General features: G+C 38.9%; 1 protein-coding gene across 1 annotated transcript; it reads left to right on the top strand.

Annotated features, from left to right (window-relative positions):
* Positions 1–312: 312 nt before the first annotated feature.
* LOC140930522 (dolichyl-diphosphooligosaccharide--protein glycosyltransferase subunit STT3B-like) lies at positions 313–20,956 on the top strand. Its single transcript, XM_073380243.1, has 20 exons — positions 313–517; positions 2,034–2,142; positions 4,182–4,291; positions 5,503–5,591; positions 6,286–6,374; positions 7,880–7,945; positions 8,469–8,568; positions 9,668–9,766; positions 10,457–10,603; positions 11,676–11,724; positions 12,833–12,987; positions 13,258–13,490; positions 14,267–14,493; positions 15,621–15,692; positions 16,118–16,217; positions 17,175–17,348; positions 17,998–18,111; positions 18,539–18,663; positions 19,474–19,561; positions 20,199–20,956. The coding sequence occupies exons 1-20, from the start codon at positions 324–326 to the stop codon at positions 20,304–20,306; spliced, it is 2,448 nt and encodes an 815-aa protein (XP_073236344.1). The 5' UTR covers positions 313–323; the 3' UTR covers positions 20,307–20,956.
* The last annotated feature ends 3,476 nt before the right edge of the window (positions 20,957–24,432 follow it).

The raw sequence follows: 24,432 nt of genomic DNA, 5'->3' as shown, positions 1-24,432 counted from the left end.
AGAAAACACAGTAACTCCCAAGCTAAGGGAGGCTACAGGTCGAGTTACCGCATTTACAGCAAGTTCATTATTAGCAATAGAACTTGTTACTGGAAAACGTTTTTCCATCTGTTTGGTGACGCTTCTCTTCTATCACCGCGCAAAAATTGTCTTAGTGTTCCTAAGCCTTCCTTCATGACCGTTCTCCTCGACCATGCACGCTTGCAGCCCAGTTAAAAATGTGCTTGGAAACCGGGAAGACAATGGGAAGACTGGAACTACAGAGCGTTACAGCTGGTAACCGCTGATTGGTCAGGCCGCAAAAACGTGGCCTTGATTCCAAAATGGAGGTCGAACTTAGGGAAGCGTCGGCTGCCAAAGACAGGAAGATCGATTCTAATGAAGGAAAAACGCAGACTATAGGCTGGCAGTCTCTTTTAACTTTCACCATCCTCTCTCTGGCGTGGTTAGTGGGTTTCGCAAGCCGTCTTTTTGCTGTGATACGATTTGAGAGTATTATTCACGAGTTTGATCCTTGGTAAGTGCTTAGCTCACGTCGGTTTCGATCCGCTTTTTTGCAGTATTTTAACGACCTTTAAGTATTTTTTTAATTTTTTCTTTTTACATTAAAAAAGAGAACCTAGATTGTGGAGTAAATTTATAGCTTCTATTGCGGTCGTCGGAACGAAAGTGACTCCTTGTTTTAATTTTTTTCGTACCTAACTGTTCAGCTCTTTTCCGCGCGGGTTTAAACTATTTGGAGTGGATTTTTATTGCTTTGTACAAAGAACTAGAAATCGCTGCAAAAATAAGCCTTTTTTGGAAACGATAAATGAAACACGTTTTCTGTGAAATACTTTAAGGCTAATATTGTTACCATCTGTCACGCCGAGATGATGTCTTATTTTTACTACAAGCGTCAACTTGATCAAATACAATTTAACTTTGCATAATTTTATTGATAATTAAACAAGTTTAAACATCAGCTGGCGGCTACAAGCAGATGTGACCAGCGATGTCACTTAGTCATAGCAGAAACTCAAAACGATTAAAAATCACCCTTAAAAAATTCCTTCTTGACTTGTGCAAGCGGATTTTACGTTTGTGCTGCAATTCTTGCCATATAAAGGAACAAAGATCATTTGTCATGCAGTTGGGCTGTCATTTGTAAAGTAAAATCCTTTTAAAGATATCCTTCCGGTAATGCTTTAAATAGAATTGATGATTTGTATGAGTAAAGAGTTTTCGTCTGACTTGAGTGAAGTTCATATTAGGTATTAGTTCATCCTGTCCGGAAAAACTGAATTATTTGAGAATTTCAGGTTTACCAGAGTAATTTTTCTTAAACATTTTATAAGCAGAATTTTGTTAAACAAGCGACTAAGAAAAAAAAAAATGAAAAGATTTATAACACAACATTTCGGGATAATGGAGTCATGAGGACCCCAAATCGCCGTGTTATTAATCTCTCATGTTTCTTCTTAGTTGCTAATTTTTCTTAAGGATGTTTTTTATGATTTTCAAAAATAGCTTATTAAGTGCAGTCAAGCCTTGATTTTGTTTGTCTTCTAGTGATGTGAAAAGTGATCCAAACATATATTTCTGGATAGCTTTTTGATACACACCAAATATTGTGTGGTTCCAGAAAATATCCGTACCACCCCCTACAGAAGGGGTCGAATTTTCCAGGGGGGATCAGTTTGCCTAATTTTCCAGTGAGGAGGGGGGTGCACCTTAGGGAAATATTTCCAAAGGGTTCTTGTGATGTGCAAGAGAGTAACTAAGGAAAAAACACAACAATTTAACACAACAATTTATTTGCGAAGATATATAAAACACAAGGAAAGTTAAAGAGCTCTTAAGAAACTCAGAAACTAAGAACAAGATCGGTTCAGTGTCCCCCAGTAGGCACTGTGATATTTGGATTCTTGTTTGGCTCCAACAACTACTCTTTCGCAGCGAATTTAGCATGTGAACTTGCACTCGAAGTCCAGAATGACCTGAACTTGTTCCATTAAAATGTCACGTAGAGACGTTGGAACTTTTCGTTACAGGTTCAACTACCGCTCAACTCATCATCTTGTGACCCATGGTTTCTACAACTTTCTAAACTGGTTTGATGAGAGAGCATGGTATCCACTGGGGAGAATTGTTGGTGGAACTGTAAGTACATACCTGTATTTATTACATTGATTCAGATAACATAACATACACTTTATTACGACTCCTCTGTATGGGACTATTCTGTCGTAGTGTACAATAATATACAACTATCCCCTGTTTCTTTGCCTTGTTGTTAAGCATAGAAAAAGGTGGCAAAAGAGTACATCTGAGAAAACAGTGCCATGGCAAAAAAGGGAAAGAAAGACTGCAAATAGCAACTTACAGACCTTCATCACTCTCATTTGATGTTTTTGTAGTCTTTATTCATCTTCCATTGGTCTTGAAACTGAAAATCATGAGAAAGTTAAGTAATGAAATCGTGAATATCAATTATTAATTTGAGTTTTTCGGCACACACTCAACCTTTTGGTCACAGAACACGAAAAAAAATTATGATTTCACAATTCGTGAAAAATAAAAACAGCTAGTCACGTATCACAGAAATACCCTTGTAAGACCCTCTTAGTAGAGGTACAAATGAAATATGTACTAATCAATCTCACAGTCTCCACAAACTTCTTTCAAGTAAATATCAGCCAAGCTACTCTTTGAGAGAACAAAGAACATTTATTCATCCAAAGTGTAAAACTGAAAGATGGAAGAATAGTTTTCTTTTAAGTTATGTTTACAGTAGTTGAAATATAATTTTTTTTATTATTGTATATAGGAACTTGACGCATGCTTTTGAATTTGTGATTTCATAACAGTTTTAAAATTGTAAATTATTTTGGATCATCTTTCTTTAATTAGTTGTAAAGTGCTTTAATTTATTAGTTTTAATTTAGTACGGTTGTAAATTATTGCATTTGTAACCCTCATTCATTCAACTCATGGAGGCAAGTTTTTAAGGTGAATAAACTATCTATCTATCCATCTATCTCAAATTATTAACATTTCAGTACTGTTAAAAGGCCATTTGCATGATGTTGTCATTTTATACTGCTATGGCCAAAATCCTTCAGGGTTTTGTTTTCTTGTGCAAAGTGTGGCTCTTGTTATTCAAACCTCACTGGGATTACCAAAGTTAAATATGAAAGAATAAATGAAATGGATTCTGGTCACAGTAGTAAAATGTCATCATCTTGCAAATACCAAATGCAGTCTTAGATATTATTTTAACATACTTATGTACTGTTGACTAACCCTCTTGTTTCCTGTCAAATGGACCACTCTGTATCTGAAGGGCGTCAGTCAGGCCTGACATGTCTTTCATACCCCCACCATTATTGCCAAAAAATTTTTTCCTGTGTAGACATCAGCACTTACGGCATGTTTTGCTCTTGATGTCTACATACTGGTATTAAATTGTAACAATACTGTAAATGTAAATGTAAATATCATATTATCCACTCCACTCAGGGCTTTTCAGGGATAATTTACAACACTGGTTGGGGGACTTTGCCAGACTGCTTAAGCTGCAGTTTACAAGTAGTGAAGGAATGAGTAATGATGCCCCCATACATGAGTGTGAAAGTAAGATAGACCACTAGATTAGGCACAACGTGTCCTACTCTTTACGAAGAGTGTGTGGGTTCTTTAACGTCCCACAGATTTATTACATGTGCAAGGGCTTGTGAGACGGGGCCTATGGTTTATCGTCCTTATCCGAAAAGACTAGAAAGTCTAACCGTTTGCAGATGTTATTACAAAGGCAGCACTTTCTCCTCAGTTATTTAAAGACCCTTAGTGTTGGTCCGGCCGGGGTTTGAACCTATGGCCTCCCGCTCAGCAGACCAGCACTTATCCCATTGAGCTAACCGGGCAGCGGTTAATACAAGACTAGTATCTAACTCGGAAACCCAATGGTTTATTTAGATTCTAGGCATTTCCTTACCTTTAATGTATTTTTAGTTTTGCAAATATTATAGTGTAACTGACTGTTAGACTAAAACTACCTTCTGCAACTATAATTATTCTAAAGCGAAATGTAATTTAAAAGTTTGTTGTTGTTGTTGTTGGGGGTAGTTTTTTACTCCATTTGCTGGAAGATTAATCCTTATTTATCTCAAATGTTGTTTAATTATTATTTTTTATAACAGGTTTACCCAGGATTGATGCTTACATCAGCAACTATTCACTGGGTATTAAATACTCTTCATGTCACAGTGCACATTAGAGACGTATGTGTGTTTTTGGCCCCTATGTTCAGGTAATTAATAGTCCTATCTACGTTTTGAGTAAGTTAGACATTAACCTGCGAATGCAGCTATTTCTCCTTGCTCCTCGCCACTAGATATGTTTCGCTTGGAGGAACGTCTGCGCCTCAGCAACAGAAATTCCATACTGATGAAGTAAATCAATGTTTACATAAGAAATGCGGTATTCATGGGGTTCCAAATGTAAATTTGTTTGATTTTACATTTACGTTTTTGGTTGATTATTAGATGGTAAAGTTTTGTGTTCTACTGCGAACAAGCTCCAGCAAAATTCAAATGCTTTTTCTAAAGAAAAATATATTCCAGGAATATTGACTGTTCCGTGGTAGATTCATCACGTTTACGAACCTGTTTACATTTGACCTTTGTGGCCTTTTTTCTTTTGTCTGTCATTCATAAACAATAGGTAAAACAATATTACTACTATGTTGACCAATCAGAACTCCTGACCAGATTCCGGAGTCACAGATTTTACATCATCAGTATGGAATACCTGTTGCTAAGGTGCAAACGTTCCTCCTGGCGAATGTCCCTAGCAGGAAGGTACAAGGAGAAATGGCTATATTTGCAGGCTACTTAGACACAGGGTAAAGGGTTTGTCCATTTTTGATGTAAGGTGTCATGCCCTCTCATCATTTCAATATCTTCACCTCCCCAGCAACCAAGTTTTACCTGCTCCTCTGCCCTTTCCCCCACTGTAAATCAAGTAGCTCATTTATTCTACCCCATTTAAAAAGTTGAGAGTACTCAGTAAAGTAAAGCGGAAAAAGAGAGAAGGAAAAGGGATTAGAAATGTGCTTGATTTATATGTGACCTAATGCTGGCATGGAGACAGCGTGGCCGTGTGGTTAGAGTGATGGACTTGTAATTCGGAGGCCCCGAGTTCTAGTCCTGCTCAGACCAATAGGTGGATTTGTTCTTGGAGGTCCCAAGTTCACATCCTTGGCCATGCTTGTAAAATAGCCAACTGATTGCACCTCCTTCCAGTTGGCATTTTTAACCATGTTATGTTCCATTTAAATTGTTTGTTTTTTATTTTCCCTGAAAAGCCTTATAAGGAGAGAGGATAATTAAAGTATTATTATTATTATTATTAGTTTTATTATAATTATTATTACCACTTGATAATGCACTGTTAGTATTTAGTATTTAGTAATGCACAAACATTAATTTGTTGACCTTGTTATCTCATTTTCATTTGTAGTGGTCTTACTGCCATAGCAACATATTTGTTAACAAAAGAACTGTGGAATGATAGGGCTGGTCTTTTTGCAGCCTGTTTTATAGCCATTGGTAAGTTTGTTTTTAACTGTTTTTAACACACACAATCTACATTGTACAGATGTACATGTAAACAATATTAGATATTAAATGTAACTGAACATTGCATCCTTGGATCAACTTGTAGCAACTTCTGTGATGTCAGTATACATTTTATTATTTTAGTTCATTTCTGCCCTTGGTTCAAATTGATTTTCCTTTGCTGAACATTTGGTCTGGTAATGTACCTCAATGAGCTTGAAACAAAGCAAATCAAATTTGTGCACTTTACAGGTTTTAAACAATCAATTTAGCTTTGCTATATTCTCCATTATTGACGATTCTTGGAGAACCTGAAAGCAAAATAGAAGAGAAATCAACCCTCCAAGTTAAGTTTTTGCTTGGCCACCATTTGGCAACCAATTCTTTTGGTTCAGGGAGACTTTTTTACAAATCAAGTCGCCAGCTTCAAAATTTTAGGCCCCATTGCAACTAAAATAGTCGCAACTTGGAGGGTTGGAAATAAAACCAAAAGAAACCCCAAGCTGTTTGATTCCCTGCCTACTTGTTGTATTAACCCAGCAACTTGAAATCTTAGTGACAACCCTGAACATAGTATATAGATGTAAGGTGGAACTTTTAAGGCATGATTAGTCAGTTGGCAGTTTCGACATGCAGAAGATCAGTCCACTCAAGTCTATGTAAAATTCTATTGTGATTATTCCAGTTCCTGGTTACATATCGCGCTCAGTGGCAGGATCATATGACAATGAAGGAATTGCCATCTTTGCACTACAGTTTACTTATTTTTTATGGGTAGGTGTGGATTTAAATGATTTATTATAATTAATAAAAGGTCTTGAACAGTGCATTAGATTCGGGGTTTCTGAGAAGCTGTGAAACTCCAGAAACAGATGTGGAAATGTTTTGTAAGCTACTTTAAAAAATGGACCTGAGTGATTCTAGGCAGTTTTGTGGTGTCAGGAGAGTCCAAACCACTGTCATTTACCTCCATTACAGTTCTACTCACTAAATAAAAACCTAGTTTTTAAGAACATGTTTAGTCTTAAATAATATAATATTCTTTGAAGGATGACTTGTTCAAAATTCATGTGTTAAGTGCTTCAATATTTTAAATATAGTCATGTACCTTCTCTTTATTTTAATGTAACTCTCTTCTTCAGGAAATAAGTAGCCTGCGAAAACATCCGTTTCTCCTCGCTCTTCGCCGCTGGGGACGTTTCGCGAGGAGGAACGTCTGCGACTCAACGACAGAAATTCCATACTGATGACGTAAAATCTGTCCAGAATCCGGTCAGAAGCGCTGATTGGTCAACGGAGTAGTTACATTGTTTTAGCTATTGTTTGCGAATGACAGACAAAAGACAAAAGGCCACAAAGGTCAAATGCAAACGCAAAGAATCTCTAGCAAAACAGTCAATATTTGTGGAATATACTCTTCTCTAGAAAAAGCGTTTGAGTTTTGCTGGAGCTCGTTGGCAGATGAGCACAACACTTTACCAAAATCGACCATAAGACACGTAAAATTGGACAAATTTGTGATTGGAACCCCATGACTACGGGATTTATTATGTAAACATTGATTTGCGTCATTAGTATGGAATTTCTGTCGCTGAGTCGCAGACGTTCCTCCGCGCGAAGCGTCTTCAGTGGCGAAGAGCGAGGAGAAACAGATGTTTTCGCAGGCTAGGAAATAAGGACCTATCCAAGAATTTTAGGCCCGGTTCAGACGCCGAACTTTTCATGAGCCGAACCTAATTTGAATTAAGCTGACCCAAATTATTGTAGACCGGCTGAATTGATTCAGACACTGATCTTAATTGCAGCTGAACTAAGTTCAAGGGCGAAAAATGCTCATTTCAGTCTAACTGTTTACAAAATACGTTATAATAATTTATACATTAGGTTAAGTACTTGAAAAGTTTGGCGTCTGAATCAAAGTCGCTCCAAAGGCGAATTTCCCGGCCGGGCTAGGCAAAAAGAATGGCTGAGCCGTTCCAAATTGAATCAGGTGTTCCTAATTGATTCAGATGCCGAAATTTCCATGTACTTAATTCAATGTATTAGGTTCGGCTCATGAAAAGTTCGGCGTCTAAACCGGGCCTTAATAGCCTAAATTTGTGCTAGTTACATGTACCATTAATTTTTATATGCACATGTGGAAGAAGCTGTTCAGTCTACCTTGGGAAAGTACTGTATTTTCATTCAAACTTCACTGGGTACAGCTCAGCTCCTTTGGGTGAACATTTGTTTTGTAAATATTTTTTTTTTTTATCATTTTCTTCTACTAATTCGTGCAGGTTAAGTCTGTTAAGACTGGATCAGTGTTCTGGGCAGCATGTACCAGCTTATCTTACTTCTACATGGTGAGTAAAATCCTAAATAAGCATTTTGTCTATGAGGAGCTTTATGTAGTTTTCCTTGTAGACTTAGTATCACAGAGTGTCATTGTACTGAAACCATGATCATTCTACTCACTGAGCACTTCACCTTGTTGGAAAGAGAAAGCATTGACTCAGACTGCTGTTGGTTTTTTTTTTTTTGTACTCGTAAAGGGGCTATGTTACAAGAATACAGCTGTATTTCTGTTTTACAGTGTGGGTCAATTCTATGCTGAAGTGCAATTCTAGTGCCTCTTCCCATACAAAAAATGCTCCTGTAGTTTTATTAAGAAAAGTTGAAAAAGAAAGCTGACCCAACTTTTTCAACTTTCAATCCATGTCCATACATGCCACAGATCCACAGTTGACAGGAATCAGTTTTAATGTCTAAACATAGTCTTGAATAGCAAAACTGAACTATTGTTTTTAGAATTAGTTTTTTGAAAAGATAGCAAATAGCATGAATAGTCTGTTTACGTCATGACAAGTTCACATCTTTCATTTCTAGGTTTCAGCATGGGGTGGATATGTTTTCATCATCAACCTTATACCTCTTCATGTCTTCTTCTTGCTTCTCATGGGGCGCTTCTCTTACAAGATTTATGTTGGTATGTGCATTATACTACAGAGTATATTAATATATTGATTTTTAATACAGAGCCAGTACTGGTCAGCAGCACTTCTGTAAAAGGCATGCTTCACATGCCAGGTGGCTTCTCTCAGTTTTCACTTGTGTTAGGTCTTGTAAGTTACCTTGTTATTGAAGCTTTGGTTGTGTTACGTAATTATCGTGTTAGCAATCGACCAATCTTTCTCCTTCTGGCGCAGCATGGTTTTCAATAATATTGAATTTGAATCGGTGGTATTTATCTGGAAAGTGACAGCCATTAATCTTGTTCATGTACAAGCCCTCGATTATGCCCTGAAACACTACCTCCAGATTTTTGTTTTTCGTTAATTTGATTTGCTCCTGTCATTGGGTAGTCTGTTAGGTTGAAAGAAATGGCGCAATAGGCTGATTTAGCAACAGGACGGGAATGTCAGTTGGCTACGGGAAAGTGTGCGGAAAGGACTAAACGACTTCCGGTGCCCAATTTGCTGCTTTGCCATTGGTCATGCCAGTTGTTTGATTTGTGCGTGCCGTTGTCAACTGACATTCCTGTTCTATTGCTAAATCAGCCTAATGAAAGTTTACAAACACCATTTGGAACTGTTCTGATGAAGAAGTGTCCTTAGTGGCTTTTCTGCCTGTGCTTAAAAAATTTTAATCATGCTATTCTTCCAACTCAAATGACTGCTCTTCTCTGACTGTCTTCGAGGAAGAAAATGAAAAATTACCAGCATGCTTATGTCATCAGCTAGGGTCTAGTTGTTTGAACGCCAGTTAGCGCTAACCTAGGGTTAAATTTTAACCTGGGCTTCTTTTTCTTTTCATCAAAAGCACTCTCTCAGATGATTTTCTATATTTGTTTTTAGAGTTTCCAGTCATCAAATTGTAGGCAAAGAGAATGAAACTGGATTTGTTTTTTAAGCTCTCATATCTGAGTTCAAATTTGGCGCTAACCCTGGGTTATCTTAACCCAGCTTCGAACAACCCGGCCCAGAGTGTTATTTGTTTTTTATGACAAAACGCTTGCTATTTAACTTACTACAAAAAACTAACTGTTGATCCAAGTGTCATCATCGATTTCTTCTCAATTTTTGCAGCATACACAACTTTCTTTATCATGGGTCTTCTAATGTCTATGCAAGTACCTTTTGTCGGCTTCCAACCAATCAGAACAAGTGAACACATGGCTGCAGCAGGTAGGGTGCTTTCATTTTTGTGATTATGGAAACTTTTATGGATTTAATAAATGTTTCTGGAAATTAATGCACGGAATTCCCTTTATGAGAGAGCTTTAGATTCGAGGATGAGGACAACTACAAGGATGACATTTAGTTTTAAGTTTTCTCACACCTATTCTGTACAAATAGACACCCCGGAAAGTTTCATTGAACTTTTTCGTGCACAAAAATTAGTACATGTATGCTTATTTCCATTGAAGGAGGTAAAGCCCTCTCCTGATCACTAAATGATAAAATTTCTAACATTTGATAACTTGTTTTCACCACTGTGACAATCTCGCTAAAACTCGTAGTAGAATGTTGATGGCTATCACTTTTTCCCACCAAAATGACGTTGGTTCGTGCACATGCACTACTTAGTATTGGGAAAATCTTTTTCTTGTAGTCGTACTCATCTTAGAATGTAAAGCTCTCTATTTCCCTTAATAGTAACCTCAGCCAGCACAGTGAGGCATTGCATTGTATCTTTGCCTGCAGTTGTACAAGTTTAGTAAAATTTGTGTAAACTGCTCTAGAGCCTTTTCACTTGACATCACATCTGTCATGTACATGTATATTTTTGAAATTAGTTTTAATTGCATGCACTTATTTGATTTGTTGGCATTCTGTGTATTATTTTTGTAATTTTATCAATCAATTGATTATTAGGAACATTTGCCTTGCTTCAAGCCTATGGATTCTTGGTTTACATAAGAAGCAAAGTGTCATGGACTGATTTTAAAAACATTTTTATCTTTGCTGTTGTGGCTGTTGCTGGTTTGGTGTTTATTGCTGTCATTTTTCTTACTTATGCTGGTAAGCAATGCATACTTCATCATTCTAATTTTAATTTTGTTTGCATTCATTGCCGTCCATTGTGTGCAGTGGAGCAACTACCATCAGGGCTGTCCTCATGCAGTACCCAACACCCCTGTCAACTAACCTTTGCTTCTGGGTGCAGCAAAAATCATAGTTTTAAGTTTTTATACCAGGCATCCTTCAGCTCAGCTCTTTTTGCTCCTTATAGTTTTTCTTAGAGCACAGCCGTTAGGCGGGAATGAAATCCCATTGTCTTTGACTCACGGCTTTCCTTATCAACGATTACTTGTACGACTCTAAGATGCATTTTTGTAGGGGTGTAGCACCGCCTCCAATACTAAGACCACGTTTATAGGCCTTTTTAGCAAAATAGATAATTTTCTGTGAGTAATTCTTGTGTCAGGAAAGGCATGAAAGTTGTTTTTATACTCAGAAGCACTTAAAACCTTGCCTGTAGACCATCAGATGGCATATAGATCACTAATTTTTCCAAGCTTCAATATGATAGTTGTTCAAAGGCAGTTTGCTTGCAACTCTCGAACAATTATTGGATGAGGGTTTTGTTTTGTGTCACATAAATGTTATATTATTTGCCTCGACTGATGACACTTTTCTTGACCTTGATTATTCTGGATTTCACAAACACCGAATTGAAAAAACTGAATTGTTTTATTACACATTGTTGGTTTGAAGGAAATAGGAACACCAATTTTTTTCACAGAAAGCAGTTTGACATTGCTCTTGGAAATCATGTATTGCATATGCAATCTACAGACTAGTTGGTTATCTGCTAACAGATAAGAAAATAACCTGTAGGTTGTACTCATTTCCAAAAATAACTGTATGCTCTTAGCCAATCAGAAGACAGATAGTGATTACAATGCATAATATTATAACTGGGCAAGCTTCCCACTTTGGTAGAATACTGTGATAATTTCACTACAACAGTGTACCCTTTAGTACACCTAGGCAAGCAAGATGTTACTTGTATCCCATCAGTGCTGCTCAAGTTACTGATATTAGTCTGACAGTCTTTTCAGAAAACAAAATTTGTATTGTGTTGTTGCAGGTTATGTTGCTCCATGGAGTGGGAGGTTTTATTCCTTATATGATACTGGGTGAGTAAATTTAGCTGCATTTAGCACACTTTACATAACTCAACTAAAGACAACAAGCAACATTCTAAAATAAAATCGATACTACAGTATTATACAGATGCCCTGTAAGTGGTTGTAAAATGAAGGTGAAAATTGCTGTTTATAATTATTCTTCGACTTTAATTATCTGTTTTCGATAAGTTTGATAAAGATTTTGCAGACATAATTGTTAGTTCCCTTTTACCGTAAAAATCTAAAATGCCCAATAAAAGTAGCAAGCAGTTTTTAAACCCATTTTTCACAAACTGATTTGAGAAAGCCAATGGTAATGTTTATTGTCCAACTGCTACACATAAAACGTTTTTGTCAATTTAAGACTGCTCTAAATAGTTATTTTTTTCTTAAACAATGTAACAGTGGAACTGATTTTAGCAAAGAACGTCCAAGTGCATAACAGAAGTTTCCACTAACTATTAATTTTTGTTAGAAATTTTATTTAAGTCTATTTAAAAATTATTCGTGAAGCCCAAATGGGCTCTGAGCCCTTGAGGACGAAGCCCGAATGGGCTATTGACTCAGAGGCCGTGAGGGCGAGAGGAACAATTGTTTTAGTAAAATCCAACTAGTTGGTCAAAAATATTGAGAATAAACGAATTTTAGCTACTTAAAGCTAGACTTTAATCCTTTCTTGCCGCCAAAAAGGCGCGCTTTTCACTACTAGTAGGCTATAACATATAGCCTAGTAGCAGCTCAACCAATCAGAACGCAGCATTGATAATAGACCACTACTTGGATTTTACTAATTAACAATATTATTCCTCGAGCTCGAATGGGCTCTGAGTCAATAGCCCATGAGGCTGAAGGCCCAATGGGCTATTGAGTCTCAGGCCATCAGGGTGAGAGGAACAAGATTGTTTTAGTAAAATCCAACTAGTTGGTCAAAAATAACGAGACAAAACAACGCAAAACGCGATTCAGCCGCCATTGTTTTGGTTTTCAAAGCTGGTGCTTTTCGCTACTAGTGGGCTAAAATATATAGCCTAGTAGTAGCTCAACCAATCAGAACGCAGCATTAATAATAGACCACTAGTTGGATTTTACTGAATTATTTAATTGATATGTTTTGCAGTTATGCCAAGATTCACATTCCCATTATTGCATCAGTCTCTGAGCATCAACCAACTACATGGGTGTCTTTCTTCTTTGATCTTCATATCCTGATCTGCACCTTCCCTGCTGGTTTGTGGCTCGTGGTGAAGAAAATCAATGATGAAAGAGTTTTTGGTAAGAATTCAAATTTTTTTCATAAGTTTACAGCTTTTTTGTCTTGTTTGATGAAAAAGAATTTTCTTTTCAGAAAAAAAATTATGTTTTTTACTCATAAGATAACAGGAAGGATACGACCACATTTTAATCACGCCTTTCTCGCGTGTGGTGATTTTCACGAGCGCTTGCAGTTCGCTTGCTCTACTATCCCTGAGGAAAAACGGGGACTACTCGTAATCTACCCACGTGTAGGCTTTGACAGCATCTTATTTAATTTGTTCTTTGCAGTTGTGTTGTATGCAACTACAGCTGTGTATTTTGCTGGTGTGATGGTACGGCTGATGTTGACCCTGACGCCAGTGGTGTGCATTCTTGCCGCTGTTGCTTTCTCTAAAACTCTGGATAATTATCTCGTGGAAGATCGCCAGGATGAAAACAAGGAGACTGAAGGTCGCGATGCTGAGGCAGAAAGCAGTGAGGAAGAAAGTGACAAGAAAAAGAGAAAAGATCTGTATGATAAGGTACATTTATAACTTGCTAGCTTAGCTAGCTGTTTGCGGTTTCAGTGCAGTTGCCTGACTTAAGGAAGTGTTTATCCTCATCGTCATCTTCCTCATCATTATTGTCGTCATCATCGCGATAAATAACATCACCATTAAGAAGAAACAAAAAGCAAACTGCCGTGATAAACATAATGAAATATAAATGCATTTCTGGAAAGAAAAAAGGTTTTTTAACTTGACGTTTCGTCTGTTGCAACATACATCTTCAGAAGTAATAAACCGTTGAATAACAACAGAAATAAGTAAATAATTAAAGAAACAAAGGATGTCATATAGTAGGAAATATTCAATATTATGTAGATCCACAGAAAAACACAGAAAATGAGATAATTTCGTCTTAAACTGAAATATTGAACATCCATACAAAAAACCGCAGTTTGCTTTTGTTTCTTCGTAAGCTAAGGTGGCCAAAAAACAAGAGTACCTACGTTTTAACATCATGTTTTTCTGTGGATCTACATAATATATTATCAAGGAACTGGCAGACCGTTATCGCTTACACTCACATTGTATGTTCAGAGGTGACTTAAAAAGAGGGCCGTTTGGTTTTCATTACAACACCTCTGATAGCCTGCGTAGCTGGCGCCGGGTTTTTCAGGGAGAAGGAAGAAGACGAGGAAGAAGACGTGCGTGTTACCCTCGCGCGGCTTGAAAGAAAGTTACCTACGCCTGTTACGCAGTCTACGCAGGCTACAATACTGATATTTCTGGGCACTGTTTTTTTTCTTTTACAGCCCGGCAAGAAAAAGACCTCAAATAACAAACAGAACAACAAACAAAGCAGCAAAAAAGTGGAAAAAGAAAAAGAGGAAGATGGAGGTGTGATTGGTGCTAATCTTAAGGGAATGGTTGTCATGTGTGTAGTGATGATGCTGATGATGTTTGCTGTTCACTGTACCTGGGTGACAAGCAATGCTTACTCCAGTCCATCAGTCGTATTGGCTTCCACTAATTATGATGGGTAAGCCTTCTTTCTCTGCCAAATTCCCCGGAAACAGAGCACAGAATGCATACCACGCATCCAAAAAATCTCGTCTTTGCGTACAAAAAATGGTGTTTACATCGCGCTGGCTAAGAATTGGACCTCGCTTTGGGCGTTCAAATTGTTTAACGGCTAGGCGTCTAAATTTTCGTAGGGTGATTCCGTGTGAACACCTACAATCATGGACAAAAGTCCTTGGGGCAGTGCTGCAATATTCATATTTTTCTGTCATTCTGGGCTCCCTCATTAAACAGTGCATCCTTTTCAAAATTTTCCTGCAGTTCTCCCTCCCCCCCACCCTATACAAAGTTAAAACTTGGAAAAAAATTCTGGATACACGCGTCCAAAATCGTTTGTGGGGTGAGGGCAGGTTTTGGGCCGGTGTGAATTAGGAAACGCCCCAGAACGCAAAAGTGTCCCAAGACTTTTGTCCATGACTGTAGATACACGAATCTTTCACTGGACGAAAATTCGTCCATTCCTGTGTGAAAGAAGGCCTAGAATAGCAAAAAGTTTTGGCGCATTTCTTTGCCGTCCCTGCACGACCACAACGTGAAATTTCCGTATGCAACGTTTAATGGCGGGCGTAAACACACTTCTCTTTCTCTTAACTTGGTTACTGTCCCCAGGAATTCAACTCCAGGGAAATTCACCGACATTTGACATTTTGAGCAAGTTGGCACTAAGTTTGACAAGAAAAAACCTTGTATATTTTTTTAATAGTGACGTTTTTGCTGCCGTCGAAGTCGTTGCTATAGCTCTTTATTTTCTTTGACATCTCAATAAGACGGATAGCGCCCTGAAACGAATACCTAAGGTTGGTCCCTGCCGTCCTTCAGTCCTCTTCTTTGACTTTCTACAAAGCAGCCAACTTCCTAGGACGCCTCCCCGTGCCAGCCGGTCCCAAAGGAGTCTATCTCAATGAGTTTCTGTACTCGTAAAGCAAATACAGTTGGATTACCTTTTGTTATTATTGGTAAAGACAGTTGAAATGTTGAATTCAACCACGAAGCATCAATTACTCAACTGATAGCCACTCCATTAAAAACTAAGCTTAACACCATTTTCCAGCAGTAAGGGATGTTTCCATCATTATCTCCCCGCAGGAGTCGAAACATTCTTGATGATTTCAGAGAGGCGTACTTCTGGCTGAGACAAAACACCGATGATAATGCACGGTATGTACATGTATGATGATATTTTAATTATAACAGTCCTCTCCAATCGTTAAAAGGTTCCCTTAAAGTAATTAACCGTCTTATATATCATCCTCTGATCTTAGACAATTTTTCGTACGAAAGGAAAACGCATTTGGAGTGTGCGCCATGTGTCCGTGTCAATTGAGTCTCCTGTTTGCTCATTCGAGAAAGTTTTTTAACCTCTCATTTTCCCCATATATGTAGCCCCCCCACCCCCCACCAACAACCGTTTGTAAGGTCAACCAAAACCTCTTGAAGGTAGTGCCGCTTAAAGAACTTTGACCAGTGACGGCACAAGCTAGTGGTTTCTTTCCAGTGGGTGTGGGCTAGGCCTTTAGGAAAGGTCCACAAAACTCCCACGGATGTTAAAAGGTTTTGTTGCTGTGTCTTGCATTGTGATACAGGATTATGTCTTGGTGGGACTATGGATATCAGATCGCTGGAATGGCCAACAGAACAACGCTTGTGGACAATAACACGTGGAACAACAGCCATATAGCTCTGGTATGAGTCAGTTTAAAGTTGCTGAGTTATTATATTGCATACACGTATTCAACCTTCCCATACTCCAGGGAACGGGAGGAAGAGTTGGCTAAGTTAGAGAAGCGATCATTGCAAGGGTACTTGACGAGGGATGGGCCAGGGAGTGGAGTTTATACAAGGCACCACCCATATAATGAGCCTCCTGGCCTGATGCATATTTTTTTGCTGCATTTCTGCAAGAGATAGAGACAGGGTGCGCAAATGACGTGTGACATTGGGTACAGAACCACATTCCTGTACGAGTATCTGTGTAAAATGGCCAATAGAGAGGAGAAGTTAAGTCACGTTGCCATGGTAGCAAAATTTCTGGATGACAACAAAACTGAAAACGTCACTTAAAAAGTGAATTCTCACTATTTCAAACTTCATAATTTCAAATGTTGGCGAAATTTTTCTGGGTTGAATGCGAAAGTGTAGAAAAAGAAGAAGAAAATTTTTGTGTTGTGTTCACCAACTCCATAAAGTGGGCGCGTGCAACGACGGCTAAGAAGTGTTTTGCTACTAGTTAAACCTTTTGCTTTTTTGCCGTTGTCGTTGCCGTCGTCGTTGCTTAAGCTCTCTCTTATTGTTATCCAGAAATTTTGCTACCATGGTAACGTGACGTCACACTTCTGTCTATTTAACAATTATTCTTCGAGCCTGAATGGGCTTTGAGTCAATAGCCCAACTAGCTGGTCAAAAATATCGGGGCAAAACAACTTTTGCTTGTAAAACGCGATTCAGCCGCCTTTGTTTTGGTTTTCAAAGCCGGCGCTTTTCGCTACTAGTGGGCTATAACATGTAGCCTAGTGGTAGCTTGACCAATCAGAATGCAGCATTGATAAAAGACCACTAGTTGGATTTTACTAATACAGGTTAGTACTTATCGATTTGTAATAGAATCTGTTTTTTGTTTCTGTATTGTTTTTTTCTGTGTAGGTCGGTAAAGCCATGTCATCTAACGAGACCTCAGCCTACAAGATCATGAAGATGCTAGACGTTGATTATGTACTTGTTATATTCGGTGGTGTGATTGGTTATTCGGGTGATGACATCAACAAGTTCCTATGGATGGTCAGGATCGCAGAAGGTGAACATCCACAAGAAATTAAGGTACTCGATCATCGCTGTTGTATTTTATCTCTTCGCTTTCGCATGCTGATGGTAGCAAGATAGTAGTTCAGTACGATAGTTTACGAACCTCCCTTCTCAAATTCATTAAAATACAAAGGAAATCAATATTTAATGAGTGTTCAGAAATCAGATGAAAAACTGCTCAGTTTTGCATCCTTAATTTCTCCAAGTCTAAAATCATTTTGTTTGGGAAGTAATATCCGTCAGTCGACAGAGTGTTTCATCACCAGATGAAACACCTGCTCGAAGTTCGTCAAAAATACTCCGCTACGCGTCCTATTTTCAACTCTCTTCTCAGTGTTTCATCTGGTGATGAATTACGTGAAGCCCCCCCAATGAAGGACTGCCCAAACTAAAAAGGAAAGTAAACATTAAACCATACAGGAGAAGGATTCTTTATTTTTTGCTTTTTCCTTTCATATTTACCAGAAAAAGTTTTACTTTGTCGGTGTTAGTATCGGACCGTGGTCAACATGCTCAAGTATTGGTCGCGGGGTGGGGGAGAGGGAGGGGGGAGGTGGGTTTATTCTATACCCTATCCCGCTTTAGCCCCACCCCACTCTTGCCCCATCTTTTCTTGCTCGTTGAGAGCGACTTGTTCACACTGCTCATGTTTGATCTGTTGCAGGAATCAGACTATTTTACCCCTCAAGGCGAGTTCCGTGTAGACGCGGCCGGTTCGCCTATCCTCTTAAACTGCCTCATGTACAAGATGTGTTATTATCGATTTGGTGAGATGCAGGTAATCTGAATGCAGTATGTTTTACTCTTGACACAATTGAAACGCGATCAAAAGTCTAAACGGGTGAACTTTTGAGAGGCAATGATGATAAACTGTCTGTCATCTGACACATACAAGACTCCGAACTTTAACAGTTTCGTCGACTCTCGACTTTGTTTCATCCATTTAACAACTTAACATCACCAAAGTTAAGTACATTCGACTTTGTTACAGTGCGGTAGGCTTGAGCGGGTAGGAGAACTTGTTAAGGTGGTGCATAAACATACTTTCTTAACATCTTATACCTCCCTTTTGAAGTCACCAATAGCTGGTTCAAGTCCCTTCTGAAGATGAAGGAAGATGTTTTAAAGGCAAAGGAGTCAGTAGAATGCGTTGAATCTGGTAAACTCGTGATGTAAATTGAATTGCCTGTATTTTTATTTTTCAGCTGGACTTTCGATCTCCGTCTGGTTTCGATAGGACTCGTAACGTAGAAATAGGAAACAAAAACTTTAAGTTAGAACATTTAGAAGAAGCTTTTACTTCTGAGCATTGGCTAGTAAGAATATACAGGTACGGCTGAGCCAATTCCGTTTCTCTTTATTCTCGCTAACACAGACACGTTTTTCACTCATTTTTCGCAACTCTATAAAGTGAGAACATATTTAATTTATAGGATGGATACTTACTGCTGGTTAGACATTTAGGGCTGTTTTTTCAAGCATTGTTTGTTCCCGGGCCCACTGAGTTTTTTTTTGTTTGGGTTTGCGCGTGGCACACCCCTACGCGCTTTTGTTGTGTTATTCTATTTGCGAAATGCTTTCCCCGCCAGGGCCTGACGACGGCGTTCGATCAACAGGCATCCCAAGCTAACAAACCTCGTTCCCAGGGTCTCTCTTCGAGGAAGTGGAGAGACCCTGGTAAAGACTTTGAAGCTAACCATTACATAAGCCTAAAGTTATAGCAAGGGACGGGAGGGAGGGAGGAAGGCAGTCCATGGAATTCAATTGTCGCTTCCCCTTCGATTTAAACACCTGCCATGCCAGCCTCGTTCCAGTGTTCTCTTCTACTCGTGGGGACGATTAAAGGACCTTGGAAACTAGTTTGCTGCCATGCAAGGTATTCGAAAAACAGCCATCGGAAAAATAGAATAGGAGTACGGCAAAATTGTCATTAAAATTGCTACAAGTAAAGCGTTATTCTAGCCAAACTATTTTTTTAATCGATGACATCAGGTTTTAGGCACTCTTGGTCCGAGAGGCAAGCTAAACTGAAAATATACCAACCATATGATTCATAACACGTTTAAGTTATTCACCAAATGATCAATTCTCTTCTAACAAAGAAAGAATAACAAGTTTTGTTCGGCTTCTACTTCAACAGGGTTAAAGATTATGCAAACCGAGTGAAGAGTAGTGGGACTTTGAGGTCAACCAATTTAAAAGCTAAAAGTAAATATATTCCTCGGCGGGTAAGTGTTGTTATTTAGTACGCTGAGTAGACTTCATTGTTGTTTTAGAATTAAAGGAGCTATGTCACAAGGATATTACTGTATTAGGTCAATTCTGTGCTGAAGTTATTACTATGGGTCCTTACCCACACCCCGAGGTGGGTACTTGGGTTAATTTTTGCTGGGTATGCCCGTTGGCCTCTCAGAGCCCCTACCCCATTATAGTCTATTCTGTGACCAATTATAGACCCCTTCTTAGTCAGTTTTGGGCAAACGTAATTTCCGCGATCCCAACTTAGTCACTTTCTATTTATGTATCCAACCTATCAATCCTTTAAATAGGTCAACCTAAAATGATCTGACACATTCAGTTCAGTTTAAATTTAATGAAGAACACTTTACTTTTCACTCTTAGTACAAACATCGTGATACGTTTGCTAACCGTAAATACTTTCTTACCCCCAAAATCCGAAAATGTGCGATCCAATTTACCCTTTACAATTTTTTAGTCTTAAACAATAAAACTGGACCATTGTGTTGGAATTCAATTGATGCGAAGAGGTGATTATTAAAAGGTTTTCAAACAGATAGCGTAGATATATTTCCTGGAGCGGGTATTTGCAATCTAAATGTGCTTTCTTTTTGTATTGCTGTGCAGAATAATAGGAGAGGATACATAAAGGACAAACTCACTGTAGTTCAAGGCAAAAGAGTTCAGCGTAAAGGGAAAAAGAAGAATAAAGCGAAGACTAAGAAAAGCGCGTAAAGATTCGCTGCCGCATCGTGTAAGACACAACTGACTTCTCCGCACTATGAGAACTGCGCGAGAGAATCACTGTTTCTTTCTTTCACCACCTTCTCGTTAAACTAGCCTGCGAAAAATGCCGTCATTTTGCGACGCCACAACTGCATGGTTTTCCCGCGAAAGACGTCTGAGAAACGAGCGCAAGAATTGCAAAGTGATCACGTATCACTACCCGGATCTGGGAAGTGCTTCTAATTGGTTAAAGCAAATTTCCCTCGCGACACGACCAATCAGAAGCACTACCCAGATCTGGGTAGTGACCTGTCATCAGTATGGAATTTCTGCGCTCGTTTCTCAGACGTCATTTGGCGGGGAAACCAGGGGTAACGTCGCCAAATGTCGGCTGTTTTCTCAGACTACAGCTTAAGTTGTTCTTAAGTAGGTTTCTTTCCTCTAATTTTGTAAAGATTATCAAGGACTTTGTAGTCTGCGTTATACCAAGGAATTTTACTACGACTAACGTAAACGAATTTGAATATAATTTAGTTAGAAATTGTAAAGAGAAAAGACTGCGTCTCCAAACCCCAGGAAAGCCACGTGAAAACGTTTAAATTTAACTTGGTTTGTAAAATGTTATTTACATTGCATTAAAGAATTTGACTTCTGACAAACTATCTTGCGTTTAAAAATTCCCCGAGGGGATTCCCTTGTGAAAGAGACGCGCATGCTCGTCGGAAATTAGAATTAATCTTCCCAAGGGGGACCAACTGATCTGGGCATGTCTCAGGCCACCCTGCCAGAAGAGCCTTTATGTCTCTGGCTCGATTTTAGCGTACTTTAGAAAGACTGCTTGAATCAAGTAAGATCTTTGTTGAGCATGCGCGTCATGTTGCTAGGATATAGTTTCGAACCCAGGCCTAATAGCCGTGCGCTTGGTACAGCGGGCTCAGTAATAAACATCGCTCATGTCAATTAATGAATGCTCGCACTCGAAAAGACCGGTTTGACGAGAGAAAACAAGATTAAATAGTCGACAAGTTTGTTTGCGGCGATTTCAAAGGTTTGACGTGATTAAGGCAGAGCGTCTTTTCACTCCTCCTCACTCATGAAGGTAAATAAAAGGAGGCTCGGCTGGCAGGGTGGTTCAGGCTTTATACATATGACCTCCAAAGAAGACCATACTCCCACACAGTATGGCGGCGTTTGTTTCTTTTTATAAAAATAATTCTTTCCACACAACCTTAAATGATGTCTTTTTGGGTATAACTGATGGCTTTTTGTCCTGAACACCCAACTGAGATCAAAATCTGCAATCTTTACCCCTAAGCAAGATGATGGGCATCTTGAGAGCCCCCGCCGGCCCGGTTTTTCAATCCACAATTATTTTACCACCCGTAGATTGCTTATAGTGTCACTTTGTGCTATCATCGCTGGATCTCGGAGAAAAGGTTCGAAAATATTTTGTACTGAAGATACCATTACATGGACTTGAAAAGAAAGCCTTGCTGAAAGTTTGGCTTTTATAACATCTTTCGAGGTACCGGGGGCCCCGAATAACTACTATCCAGTGGAAAGTTATTCATCTACTAGATATAGGAGTTATTTTTTCACAGTTTTAGGTGAGCTTCAAGTGGGAAGGCGTGAAAAAATTCCCCTATCGCGTGCATCTGGTGCTTCTCGCTCACCTGAAAAACGCGAAAAAATATTGCCTGTTTTGCAGGCTACTGGATATAGTATTATCCTCATTTTGAACAACGGGGTCCAAAATAGGCGCACATTGAGCTTCGCGATGCAGTGGCCTAATATTCCAAATATGTTTGATGCTTATCAAATCTTCCTCGTCTTCGTCTACAGCTTACCCTATTAGCCAGCGCCACAGACGTACCAAACTCTGATAAGTCAGTCTGCAAAACAGCGCGAAATTCTTGTTCTGGGTCCCCACCTGTGTACCAGGATTTGATTACACGCCATGATTGGTTTGTTATAAAAGCCATTGTCGATTTGCCAATCAGGGTGAAAGAAAATTCGAAAACAACCGAAGTTAAATTACGTCTGCTACGCAGGCTACTACTCTATAGCCTGCGTAGCAGACCCTTGGAATTAATGGGCGCAAGAAAGGACTGGGCGCTCGAGGGAGACATTAACAGATATATTTAGACCGAGGATAAAAATGCACAACACTTTGTTTGTGCGAGGTCAATCGAGTTCTGTCAAAATTTTTGACAGATCACGTAACGGTAGCCAAGTAATTGGATTGGGGACGGGAAACGATTTTCATGGGCCTCTCGGGCAGACACTCCCTCTTCCCTCGCGCGCCCCGTCCTCTCTTGCGCCAATTACTTCCAAGCGCCTTCTACACAGGCTACCTACCCTATTGCCGTCATATTTTCCTGTGCTATAGATCCTTAGATTTCGTTTACTGCGCAAAGAGAAAGTATCGCTATTTAAGGCGGCATCTTAAGTGGGAAGGATTATGCATAAGCCCAGCTTGACTGAGTCTAACTCAGAACCTCACGTGATGCAAAAGATTTGTCAACAGCAAAAAGTGTTTTCACAAGAAAAAGTTTTGCCATGTAAAGCAAACTTTTTGTCACGAGAAAAGGCTTTGTCACGGGCAAGTTTTCTCACGAGAAAATATAGGTTTTGTAGGGTTCAAAAAGTCAGATTGTCACGAGACGTTTCATTAGACTAGTAATCAGAAATTAGACTAGCAATAAAAACAACATGAAGAAAGGGAAAGAGATGTCAAGAGTAAAAAGGTTGTCATTTGATATTTATGGGTTACACTAATGTAACCCACATTTTCATGGTGTACACTTTAAGATTGGAGACGACAGCCAAACCCTTGGCCGACCCCCTCTGAAATTGTCTGCCGTCGCTTTTTAATTTAATTAATAGAACAGTTACGGAAACAGCAGACGTCTGCACACATAATAGAATGCAAATGGGGTTTGTGCTGTGCTACGGCTATTATTTGGAAATGTTGCTTGACGTTTTTAGCCTGTGTACAGCCGTCAAAAAAGGGGGAGTGGGCTGCTGTACACAGTCTAGACGCGGAGGATAAAATTTTTGCTTCAATAGGGAAATCAACGCTTCTAGACAGAAAACAGTTTAGAAATCTTCCTTAAAAGGATCAATCTGTTGCTAGCCCTCGTGAGTGTTTTATCACTTTAGACTGTACTTTAGCACGTTTAAGCAAAGAGACCTACAATTTTGACCACCATCTCGTTGGGAAACAGTTTCAGCGAAGATAGATCGAGAGTGCAGTCTACCAGACGAAGTTAATCGATGAACCGATAATCGATAATAATCGATAGTAATCGATATCAATCATCGTTGTATACCGATTTCCGATATCAATCGATAGAAATCGATAAAGGAAAAAAGGTTGTGACTTCGATTAATATCGATTTCCGATAGAAATCGAGAATGATTGATTTATTGAATGTTATCGATTACTTTCAATTATCATCGGAAAGACTTAAGTCATTCGTGAGAAGTTCCACATTAACACTATGTTGTATGTTTTTAGCTTGTAGCGACTCCATAAGCATGGAGCATACCAAGTACGACTGTATGTGGAGTATTTCCATGCCCGTGTATGTACTGAATTGCTAGAATTGGATTCCAGTGTCAGCGACATTGCAAGGAAAGAAATGCAAGATGCAGTCGATGGCGGAGGAGTGAATAGACATGCGAATATCTGATGAAACAAACCAGGAAACGAAAGACACAAAGAAATGGAAAGTGATGAAGACTGCGCCTGGAGTACTTGCTGACCTTGCTGAAGTCGAAAATAAAATGTGTTAAGCTTAAGCCGGTCTCATATATGGTCTCATGGGTGTTGCTTGCCAAATATCATCGTCATGTTCAGAACATTCACTTCAAGATTATTGCTTGTTATCGATTACTTTCGATTGTAATCGATTCAGTTGCTGATCGATAATACTCGATAAATTATTTTTCTGTGACTTCGAGTTCTATCGAGTTCCGATATTAATCGATATCAATCGGCGGATTAAATAGATTGATATCGATGATATCGACAAGAGTCATTTTTATCGATTAACTACGTCTGTAGTCTAACAGTTTATCACTCCATACATCAGTCACATATTAAAAATGAATAACAATAAACATCAGTAAC

The sequence above is a fragment of the Porites lutea genome, chromosome 3, assembly GCF_958299795.1.
Source record: "Porites lutea chromosome 3, jaPorLute2.1, whole genome shotgun sequence".
In the NCBI taxonomy this organism is placed as follows: domain Eukaryota; kingdom Metazoa; phylum Cnidaria; class Anthozoa; order Scleractinia; family Poritidae; genus Porites; species Porites lutea.
This window is presented reverse-complemented; position numbering and strand designations above follow the sequence as displayed.